The following is a 12,039-nucleotide window of genomic DNA, read 5'->3' as shown; positions in this document are numbered from 1 at the left end:
AGGAGGCAAATGCTGTGAATTTATTCAAAGAAATATTATTTTATTTTCCTTCTTATCTCTTACTAATAATTTGTTTTAATCAAGTGAATTCTATTGCTTTGTCTCTGCTGTTTCCAGTTTAATATCCTTTGAGGTCTGAATACTGCTTCAGGAGATTTTGTACTTCTATTCTTAGGAATTTTTGCAGGTCACATGGAAGGCTGTGTGTGTGTGCATGCATGCGTGTATGTCTTTGGACAGCATACCAGTAATTAGAATAACTCCACAAAGTCATGGCTTCGCATCAGGAGAACTCACAAAAAATGAGACTTGACTCTGTTTTCAGGTATATTGGCTGATTTTGCCCTATGGAAGCCAGACATTCTGACAGTGGCAGAATGTGTTTGTTCTAAAAGGGGAGTATTTTAAAAATGTTTGTACCTCTGGTGAAATTTCTTCTCTCTTTTCAGGGTCTTTGTAAACAGAAGTTTAGCCATGGAAAAGATAAAGTGTTTTGGTTTTGATATGGACTATACACTTGCTGGTGAGTATCTTCTTAAGTTTTTTGAACACTGACTTAGTTTGGAATACTGTTTCTTGCTGAGCGAAAAACAGCGAAAAGCTGATTGGGCTACTCCAGTTAACCGGTGCTTCTTCTGTTAGAAACTGTATCTTTCACTATTCATTGCATTTCCATTTTAGGTGTTTCCCTTAAATTTGTTATCTGCAAGCTGTATTTGGTCACAAGCAATGTTACTGTGGTGCAGTTTCAAGTGATGATGGGTGTCGAGAAAACCAAAGCTTAATAAGTTGGCTTCCTTAGATTCCACTGTATTTTGACAATGCCCCTTGTGCATGCTTGGCTTTGAATAACAAGGTGATTTCTTTCATCCTTGGTGGATATAATAGGCTACACCTTTGGGCCGGCAGGTTCTCTTGTGTCCTGGGAGAGTAATTTTTGAATAGGTTTTTCCTCTTTCCCCTTCCTGGGTTAGCCACATCAGTGACTCATTTCAAGAAGAGGCATGGCAAGGGGAGTGCCTTGTGTCAGCTGAATGAGTTAATTCATAAAGCTTTGCCCATTCTTTATGACAGATAAACTTTGGGAGGTTGTATAAGATCTTTCAGTTTCATAAAATAGTTTGCATGACTTCTCCATCCTTCAGATACTCAGCAGACAAGTTCCCTGAGACTTTTGATGAGAGGAAGTAAAGCTACCATTTTCTTCATAGTCAGACTTTCATGTTATGTATTTTAAGATAATTAAGATAATAATAATATCTTTTAAGAGAAAATAAAAAGCTCACTTCCACTTTCTTAGGTTATAGTATCACACAGGCTGGCTGTAACTGTGTTGGTGTCATGTACCATCCTTCCTTCTTTCTCATTACCACTTCCAAGTTAATGGATAAAAAGTTCCTATCACCATTAATATTTCAGTTTAAAGTTGTTGTATATATGAACTGAGAAAATGTGAGGTACAGTGTCAGGGTCACCTAATAATAGGTTAATGCAGTATGTCAGCTATAGTCATCTGGTTACTGTGTACTGAGAAGGAATGAGAGATGAGTAATGTGACTGGGGACAGTGTGAGGGTCAGAGCTGGGGTCAGAGGCTAAGTGAAGGGCAGGAAGGTTTCCATAGGCTCATGGTTCAACTGCAAGGAGCAGTTTTGGAGACTGTGGCAGGTAGTTGCAGTTTATATTTAGATCAGTTCCTTGTGTTCATTTATCTACAAGGAAGTAGTTACATATAAAAGGTTCAACACCTTATTTATACATCTGTTTAAAGTTCTTGCCACTTTTTAAGTCATGAAGTATATCATTGTTAATCTGGATATGACAGGAGGCACGTGCTTTCTGTTTGTGTTTCCCAGCTGTGACAGTCTTATGGCAGTGCTTTTAAGGGGTGCATGAAGTTGTTCAAAAGTAAATGCTTTTAAAAAAAGAAAAGGAAAGAAAAAGTTGTGAGTTTCACTTCAGTAACAGAAAAACAACTTCTGTGCCTTTTGCAAAGAAAGTGGCAGCACTTCCCAAGGACCCAGGTGATCCCAGTGGGGCTGGTGTGGAGCATGAAGTTTGTTGCTAAATTTCATCCTGGCAGAAGAAGAGCTTCAGCACTGTCCTCACTTATCTGAGTGTTCATTTGGCTCAAATGTTCTTTGTTCCTGTAAACACAGAGCAAATGTGTAGGTATCCACAAAATGATGCTTGATTTGATGAAAGGACAAAATGTGAATTTTTCAAGCATCCTAAAGCAGTACAAGGGACATAAAAACATGGGGCTTCCAAGGCTGGAAGATCACAATGCTCCAGTTGAGAAGGCTAAGTCAGTGCATTTAGGGGAGTTGAGTGGCAGGGTGTGAGGCAGGAAAAGAAATGAGATATGGTCTGAGCAGAAAACTGTAAATCTAGACCCCTCTGGGATAAGCTGCTGTCCTGTGACTTCTTCCATGGTACAACAGAGCTAATAGTTGCAGATCATTTCACTTGGAATTGTGAGAATTAAATTAGTTTGCAACACCTTTTGCAGATGAAAAACATTATGACTGGTAATTACTATTTCTCTTTTTTCCAGACTGGAAATCAACCTTTAAAATTACCTGATTGTATTCTTATGTCTCAGAGTCATCCTTTCCTCACTGTGTGGGCTTTTATTATCTGACCATTATTAGCTATTTATAGCTTTTGTACAAGAAAAAATACTAATCCACTGTGGGGACTTTAAAGATTGCAGTATTAGAATATGATTACAATTATAATAAATTAATTGGAAATGATAATGAGGAAGTGGGACAAGTGAAGTATTACAGTAATATGCTATAGTTAGTGCATTCATGAGACCCTGTTGTGTTTTCTGATTGGTCACATTATCCTTTACCCACTCTTTCACATAGACATGCTACTTGTCTCGATTTAAAAAAAAAAAAGAAAAAGAAAAAAAACAACCAATGTAAAACGCCAGTTTATGTGTAATTTAACATCTGGAAATGGTATCTGCATACCAGATGGCGCATGCTGAGCAGAAGCCTTTTGGAGACCATTCAAAACACGTAAATAGGCCAAGGAAAAGAGCAGAAACATCTCCAGTGTCATTAGCTCCTCATCTAGTTTTCTGCATTTGTACTTTCAGACATTGCTAGGCAATTTTTCCGCAATGCTTTTTAAAATATCCCAAGCACAATCTTCCTATTCAACAATTTAAGGCAGGCAGAGTCATTGACCCTGCCAAAATCTGTATGTGACATCCCCTTCTATTGTGTGCTTTCACATCAGAAATAGTCTGATGACAGTAATACATTTGCCATCTCAGAAGAATGATTATTTTGATACACATTGAATTACCTGTCATGTAAAGGAGTGTTGCTGTCTTGTCTCTTTCTTCTTTCCAAATCAATGACCACTGGTAGCACCAAGTCTTCCTTAGGAGGTGGTTCAGTACCAGAAAAGTCAGAATCGTTTAATGTTTTTTGAACTTTAGAAGCCTGAGACAGTTTTATTCTTGTACCTTATGAATTTAAGGACACAGATCTACTTACAATAACCCTCTTTTCTGTCTAGAATAATCTAATTTTGGTAGGGACATGGCATTTCCATTTTGAAGTCTGTAGTAACAGCTACCATGCACATGCTGCAGTGATCGTGTTCTACTACCAGCATGTCTGAGAATGTCAGCTTGCCAGCTGAGAGCAGTTTTAGTATCATCATGTTACATTGTACATAAAGTACAATTTCATGTGTTATAGAGTAATATTTCTTAGAGTTACTAAATTAAAGAACCACTTAACTCAGAATTTAAAAGAATTCAAGGCTGTCTGATCCAGCATTTCCACAGTGGTTTTGTTTTTGGCTTTCAAGCCAAAATTGGGTGAAACTTCAAATTTTTGTAAACAACTCCTGTGTTCCCTGATTGTGCTTGTCTCTCTCCTTGCATGGGGTTGAGAAATACTATTAATGGTTGGGTTGGGCAAACAAAGTCTTTTTGTGTAGAAGAGCCTGAAGGTTTTAGCTTTTTCTTCTGAGAATGGATGGGACCTAAATAGCTGAATTTGTAATCACAGTGATTACATCTAGAATTAATTTTGACTGCTGGGAAAATAAAATGAAAGCAAATTGAAATAACTCTCACAGGTTTTAGATTTCTTTTTTTCCCATAAAGGATTGTTGTTGTATTCTCACGGGGTGAGTAAGATCTATTACGTGTATGGAAAATCCCAAATCTCCCTAGGTTAATGTTATAGATACACTAATACTAGAGGTTCAGAAATCTGTGTTATTTATGAAACTGTCTGTCCCCTTCCTATTCAGTCTGTTTGGGAATCACATTTAGTACATAAAATAATGCTTTTTAAAGCTAGGTGTTACTGGGAGGCAAGTGGAAGGAGCAGGAGGAGCAGCAGGGGTGACTGTGGTTTGTGAGCTTAGTTAAGTAGCTGCTGTTTAAAGTGTTGAAGCAGTTGACACAAGCAAGAGTCATCAGCTATTTCAGCCCTTGCTGTTAGTGGAGGTTAAGACAAGTTTCTGTGATGTTATGCAGCCCTTCATTCCCTGCCTCTGGCCTTGCTGCCTGCCAGCCTGGGAGTGAGGCCCTGCCAGTTCCCTACGGTGCCCTTGCTCCTTGGGAAGCCATGGCATTACACCCAGGGCTGAATTTGCTGTCAGGACAGAACTGAGAATTATTGAATGATTCCTGTTTAAATTAGAGAGACTGAAGGTCCTTTTGTAGTTATTTTTTGTTTGCTAAATCGTAGTTTCATTTATTATCTGAATGATTCATCTCTGCTTATTTACCCAGACAGAAGATCAACAGTCACAAACAATTCTGGTCTGCCTCCCTTTTTTCACCAGTACTGTCAAAGCTGCCTGTGTTTTGGTAAAGGAAAATGTTCCATGCAATCCAAAAGATTCACAGCCTTCTCTGTTTTGTGTTTACTGCTAAGTGCAGAAAGTAAAATAAGGGTATGTCAGTGGAGAGTCTTCACTGTGCACTCACCTGAGCCTGAGGAGTTGGTGACATCCATTGGAAATGCAGTAGGGACAGATTGGTTTCACACAGCATTTTATTTGGCTGCTTCCTACTCAGTGTGAGCTGCACTTAATTATTAGATCTGGATCCAAATAATGCAGGAGGCCTTGGCATTACCAGCTCTTAAATGGGACAGGCTGCACAATGAGGTGATGGATAGGTGTCCCTTGACAGGAGCAGAGCTAAAGCAGTGGGGTTCCCAAACTGGCTGTAATTTCACACTGGGCCATTGGCAGATAGAGAGGCATAGTAAGAATTACAAACTCAATTGTGCTTGAAAAGATTCCTCTGTGACTACTCTTCTCCAAAAGTTACAGCCTTGTTGAAAGTTTTATCTTCTATATGAAGCAGATAAGAGGTAATATCAGTAGACAGGATGCTTTCATTTGGAATGCTTTTCCTGTGCTTAATTCATTGCTGCTTCTGTGTTCTCCTGAAATTGATAATAAAATTATCAATGGCTGCTGAAAACAGTTTCAATAAAAAAGGAGGGGAAATGAGGCTTGAAAAATACTGGTTTTATTGTGTGCAAATGTGATTAATGCAACATAACCTGATTGGAATATAGCATGTGTCCTGGAAACATTGCCAATTTAATGCCAAGGTTTGGTGCACTGCAAAGATTTTATTGCAAAATTGCTTATGCTTTCAGCTTGTACCACTGCCCTTCTCATCCCATGGGAAAAGATACAGGAAAGACCGTATTAGTCTTTCCCAACTCAATCCAAAGTGCAACATGCATAAACAGGTTTTGCCCTTTCCTCAGGTGGATGTTCGTGTCAAAGCCATCCTTGCAATTTGGAAGTGGAAAATTTTTCACACCCTAATCTTATTTTTGAAATGCTTTTCTTTACCTGTTGACTCTGGAAAAGATACATTCAGCCTGAAGGTAGAATTGGATTGTTGCTGTGTATGATCTGGGAGAAAAGGTGACAGCAGAATTGAGAACTGGTTCTTCAGTCCATCTTATATTTTTACTGTAGCTGAGTCTATCAGGTTCCTGTGTTTCACTCTGCACAACTGAGAAATGGAACTCATAAATTTGTTTCTTGTATGCAAAAATTTCTGAATTGCACAAATGAAAAATAAATTATAAATGTGGGAGTTTTATACATGAAAGATTAAACTGAATACTTAAACTACTGAATTTGTAATGTAAACAACTACAGCATATCTGAATGTCAGTTCAGGTGCTGTTATTGTCTGTTTATTAGTGCTGAACTCTAATGCAAATATTCTAACGAGGCTCTCTGCTTAGCTTAAAGGTTTGCCTTTAGTTTCATCATGACATAAGGACTACAGCTTTGAGGCTCTTTTGGAGAGATACTAAGCAGTTTTTGCTTCTTTCCCAGTTTGTGGATAATGCAGTTCTTTATGTCATACAGAAATAATGTGGTGGCTGGAGAAAGGAATTGGTAGATGTGCAGGAGAAGCCTTCCAACTCTCCCAGCCAGGACCGGGAGTTGCCCTGACGCACATCTGCTGTCTGCCTTTTCACATTTGCACATTGCCAGTTTAACAGGTGCAGATTTTGCAGATTTCAGAGGCTGGTTTAGCCATTGGTGTTTTAAAGCTAAAGGCAGATGGAGAAGCCAAATTGTTCCAAGTATGCTTTGAGCTGGATGTCTTTTCAAATACCAGTGCAGTGGTTATTGTCCCTGCTCTCTTTGTGTTGCTGCTCTTCAGAGCCTGACCATTTAAAGCTGTGTAATGAGCAAATGAGGTCTGGAGCTGTGGGATCTCACATTCTGGCACTGGGAATGAGGAGTGGAGAAAGCATGTGTTGCTTGCTCTGTCCCAGTAAATCACTGACTGACAAACTGCTAATCTGCTGTCTGTGGATCCTTGAAGAATCTGAGTGATAAACAGAAACTGCTGAAAGAACGAGTCTACACAGTGTAAGGAAAGTTTCAAAAGCTGCTATATTCTGTTTTCTTGCTCTTAAAAACATGATGATAACACCAAGCTGGGTCAGCAGGCTGTTAGTATACCAAGGCGAGCTCTTGCCTTTCCAGACGATGAAAATAGGGAGGCATTTTTCAATCTAATCGACCCCCTTATCTAGTAATCTTAATACCACAACAGAAGTACTATTAAATTGCAAATACCCTTGTGATGACTCAAACAGCTTACTCTGTAGGAGGAACCAAAGCTGAGAGTACAGAAGGCTTTAACTCTGAGATCACTTGTGTGCCATTGCTTTGTGAATGCCTTATTTTAGCACTACAGAAAAACTTCTGCATGTGGCTTCTTGCCAGCATGGGCACTTGTACTGCATCTAAGCCCAGGTGCACACTGTTAAACAAATGTGTAGCCTTGGAGGCTCACTTTCTTCAGTGAATATGGAGAAAAATAAGAAGATGGATCTCTCGGACACTGATAAACCTGAAAAGTGCCTTAGATATATTGTAGTAGTGACTACTAGGCCTTTAGGTAATTCGATTCTTATTTTTAGATGCTAGCAAATTATGTTTGAACCTGAAGCCTAAGCAACTATTTCTTCCCTGTTCATAAGTCTTTACAGAAGAACTAAGCCCATATTTTGGCACAGTAGTTTGTTTCCATGGAAATGCAGGGATATTTCCAATATGGGATTATAACTCACAGTGGGCTGTATCTGAGAGAGGTAAATTGTGAAGGCCATTTGTTAAGTACAAAAAGCATTCTCTTGTGTTAGGGAAACTGTAAACATTTCTTGTGAAAGAACAAGTGACTCTGTAGTCATTTTTAAAATATTAATCCAGTGCAAAGGAAAGTTATACTAACTATAAAAATAGACAAACTGAAGTTTCCTTGAAATGCAAAGTCTGAGTTGCTTCTCTCAACATGCACAATGTGACCTCAGTGCTGCTGTTCTTACCTCAAGCCATTCATTTTTATTCAGCAGAAGAAATCTTTCCAACACTAAGCTCTGCTTTGCCAGCCTCTGAGGCATATTCAAACAGCCCAAATCTTTGTTACATCGAAGGCCAACAAAGTGCAGCAGCAGAGAGCTAAAAATATCTGGAATTTACCAATGAGAGCACTAATAAGCCTGCTTTGGGAAGAGTTAAAGCTGATGATACTTGACAACACTTGTTTTTAATACAAGTAGAAATGCAACACTAGAAACAACCTGAAGTGTAGACCCAGCAATTCACAGCCAGGCTGCACATAGAGTGCTGTGTCAGTCCTTGAAGCAAAAACAAATCCTGTCTTTACACACCCTGTTAGCATGCAGAGCAGGAGAAGGGGAGCTGATACAGTTCCAGGTTAGGGGTTTTAGAGCCGAAAGCTGTGCTGTGCACTTCAGGATGTTTGCAGGAGCATTAGAAGTAAGGAATTTTCCACTGCTCTTAGGTTGCAGACGGTGCGTCGCTGTTTTACGGGCTCTGCTGAGGCTGGGGACTGCAGAGCCCTGGTAGGGGAGCTCTGCTTCCCACACAGAGCCCCGTGTCTGGCATCGTCAGAAAAGGGTGCCATGGAGCCACTGAAGCTCCCATCCAAAAGATGCAAACCTCTGATGATTAGTGACTCTTGCCTTAATTTCTATTGTAAGATTTACTGTCAAAAACATCTGTGGGCACAAAGGCGTTGTGCAAGGTCTGGCTGCTCGTGCAGGGCAGATCAGCTTGCGCGTTAAGCATACAAAAGTATTCTGAGATGCACCTGGAGGTTTTGTCAAGGTTTTGTTTGCTGATCACTACAAATACATAATTTTTAGTGAAATAGAAAAGGCACAATAAGTATTGAAGTGTGCTTTAAAGCTAAGCTTTGTCTTACTGCACAGGTCACTTCTGTGTTTGAAAAGGTTTCTACCAGTAGGTGAAAATTATATTCAGTATGGAAGCAGTTTCTTCTCATTTAGGCTGAAAAATTAAAAATTCAAAGAAACAAACCAATATTGCTACCCATTTTGTTTGGTATTTTGAAAAGTCAATTTAAATATAGGCTGAAATGCTGCAGTTCTGCTTTCCATAATACTGTGCATTTTTATTTATGGTTTAGTGCTTAAAATCAAACCCCAGGAGTCAAGAGGATTGGAGTCTGTTCCTAATTGGTTTTCAACTCATTTTGACTGTAGACAAACCCTTTATGGTCACAGTTCATCTGAGTTAATAAACAAATGGCAAGTCAGAAGTTCACCACATCCCTAACTGAAAACATATGAGTCGTCCCATGGGTTTCATTTGGGATTTCTTGTGGTTGCAACCAGGCACGTTTTCCACTTTGTCAGTTTGTTTACAGGCACTGGGCTCCCAGGTCAGCGCAGCGCAAAGGTGCTCTACTCCATTGCCTGCAGGCAGGGCACACGTTTATGTGGGCAGAGATGACACAAACCAGTGCTGGACACACCAGAGCTTTAAATAGGAGTGTTTTTCCCTTCATGTCCAGTGAGGACACTGTGAAGTGAAATGCGTTCAGTGGCTGTGGCAGGAGTTGAGGGTAACCCTTGATGTGTCATTGGAAAGAGAGATGGAAGTCAAGGGGATCTGGAGGTCTGTGCTTATCCCTGTTCCTGGGATTGCCAAGCCATATGAGTGTTTCTACAGAGGATCCCGAAGTACAGGTACCACTGTAGGGTTTCTAATTCTCATGGGAAAGACAATCCTCAGCTTTATTTCCAGTGCAAAGTGACAGCACCCTGCCAGGCTGTGCAAGCCAAGCGTGAGTCTGGGCTCCCATCAGAGCTGAGCAGTCTGACTGCACTGTCAAAACTGAGGGTAGTTAACACCCAGGTGTGAAATTCAAACATGACATTTAAGATTCCTTCCTATGTAAGTAATGAATAACATTAACATGGAGAGCAGCATAGCTTGAGAAACCTTAGCATTCCCCTTTTGTTACATTTCAGTAGCCGTGCCTGACAATACCTGCCTGATTAGAAAAGGCCCTGTAACACAGAGGCTGAAGTCATTAGTATGCTGGAGCAGAAATCCTCCTCTTTTCCACTTGTGTATGAAAAGTGGCATTGCTCTGTAACAAATTTTGAAGATAAGATACCCTGAAAGGAGGGTCAGTGTATAGAGGTCAGATAGCATTCCTCACTGCCTGGTTACTTTTGGGGATCCTCAGACCTCTGGCCCTACAGCTGACACAGACTTTCCTTACACTATGGCAGTATGTGAAATGCTTGCCCAACACTTAGAAGTACATTTAATTCATATTGTTATTTCAGTGGGCTTTGCTTTTTAATTAAGTCCAGTGTCCCAAACACCTCCAGCACTGGTCACTGGCTGTTTCCCTCTGGATTCTCAGCTGGAGTTGCAGGTCAGGTCATCAGAAGTGCCAGGGGATGAGTATTTGGAGCTTGTGTGAAATAGCCAGTGGTATGGTTGTTGTGCAGGGCTGACTGTCACAGACACAGTGTAGTGGACACTAAGTGCTTGGCTTTGGGGCCATGTGCAGAGGAGATATTGACAGAATGGAGAGCTCTGGGGATAGATCTATCCTGTTCTGGGACACTAGAATCTCATTTGATAGACATTGTTGAGGCAGGATACATAGATATTTGTATTGTTACAGAAAATGGATTTGTAAAAATGGATCTCAGTCCTCAAGGCTTTAATTAAGCAGGTTTTGTCAGTTCAACACTGATATAAATCTCTTCCTAATACATACTGGCATACTTTGCAAACCAAACCCATTACTTATTTGTGGTGCAATTCAGTGCAACACTTTGATCCTGCTCTTTAAGTCAGGTCTGTGTAATTTCAGAAATGTATTTGTACAAGTTTAATTATGCATGTTTTGCCTGAGATGTATAAATCTGGATACCAGCTCTCCACCTGCCCATGTATGTCCCTAACCGCCTGATTTGCATGTCTTACTCACTGGAGAATAAGCAGTAACTGAAAAAACCTGGTTTTAGTTATTTTACTTTCATTTCTTCAAGACTTAACACAAAATAGTTGGGCTGCATTTCCTGTGCTTCAGAGAAAAGGCAGAACCCTGTGCATTATCTGTCTACATTTTGGCTTTTTGTGACCTCTGGAGAACCCAGAGAGCGGGTAACATTTCTGAAGACCGAGTATTTGTTAAAGTTTTTTTGCAACCCTTTTAGAGGAGGTCATCACCTCTAGTTTAAGAAATACTGATCTTATCTGGACACCTGAAACTCAACAGCACAGACAGTGCTCTCAGCACCTGCGTGGGGAAGGAGTGGAGACAGTGTGTGCCCAAGGGATCAGAGCAGGAAGCAGCTGCTCTCGTGAAGTGCCCTGACAGTGTAGGTTTGTTTTGGGGAGCATTGCAAGCACCTTTCCCTGGGCTGCTCTTGCCGTCCAGCTGGGAGGAAAGGCAGGTGAGGAATTGGCAGATGGAAGGGATGCAATTCCTTCAGGAGATGGTAGGGCATCATAAGAGCAACTGATGGGGAAAAACCAGAGGCAGGTTCAAATGATACTTCAGGTTATCCTTTAGTGATCCTGACTCTGCCTCTCTGCCTGGAGGAGCTGCTCTCCTTGCAGGCTTCTGTTGTTGCAGCAACCTCCTGAGCTCGTTTTTCCCTTCCTAAACGGAGGGCTCTGGTGAAAGGGAGCTGCTTCCTCAAAGCTGCCTCGGTGGTATGGGAAATCAGTGTCTTGTCACTGCTCCCAGTTCAGGGGTTTTACAAGCACCAAATCCATAGTGTTAGGAAATAAAATGGCAGGCAGGACTGCTTGCAGGTGTGCAGCGTGAGACAGCAAATACGTCTCACAAATGGGAGATGACTGAAGCAGTGCAGAAAGGGATCATTATTGTAACTTCAACTCCTGCTTCTCTCCCAAGATCCATGAGTACCTTGCAAGAAGTGTTGGCAAGCCCTGGAACAAACCATGTTACATCTTCAGTGAGAAACTCCCCTGTGTAAATTTGTGTGTGTAGGAGAAACAAGAGAGGATACACGCAGCCCTTAAAGGGCTTTCTCCTCGCCACAGCTTAAGCAGAGGCATCACATGCACTTTAGCCTTCCCCAGGTATTCATTTTGGAACAAAACAGGCTTTAAACATTTATTTTCAGAGAAGCCTTCCAGGAGGTCTGCATACTTCTGTGGGTCATTTTTGCAACATCAT

General features: G+C 40.8%; 1 protein-coding gene across 8 annotated transcripts in view; it reads left to right on the top strand.

Annotated features, from left to right (window-relative positions):
• NT5C2 (5'-nucleotidase, cytosolic II) overlaps positions 1-12,039 on the top strand; it is a 63,994-nt gene that overhangs the window by 32,442 nt on the left and 19,513 nt on the right. For all 8 annotated transcript variants that reach the window (XM_058840674.1, XM_058840672.1, XM_058840670.1 and 5 more), the window contains one exon: positions 450-523. In XM_058840674.1, coding sequence (XP_058696657.1) covers positions 450-523 — 74 coding nt within the window. The remainder of the gene's footprint in view (positions 1-449; positions 524-12,039) is intronic.

Source organism: Poecile atricapillus, chromosome 6 (genome assembly GCF_030490865.1).
Source record: "Poecile atricapillus isolate bPoeAtr1 chromosome 6, bPoeAtr1.hap1, whole genome shotgun sequence".
Lineage (NCBI taxonomy): Eukaryota > Metazoa > Chordata > Aves > Passeriformes > Paridae > Poecile > Poecile atricapillus.
This window is presented reverse-complemented; position numbering and strand designations above follow the sequence as displayed.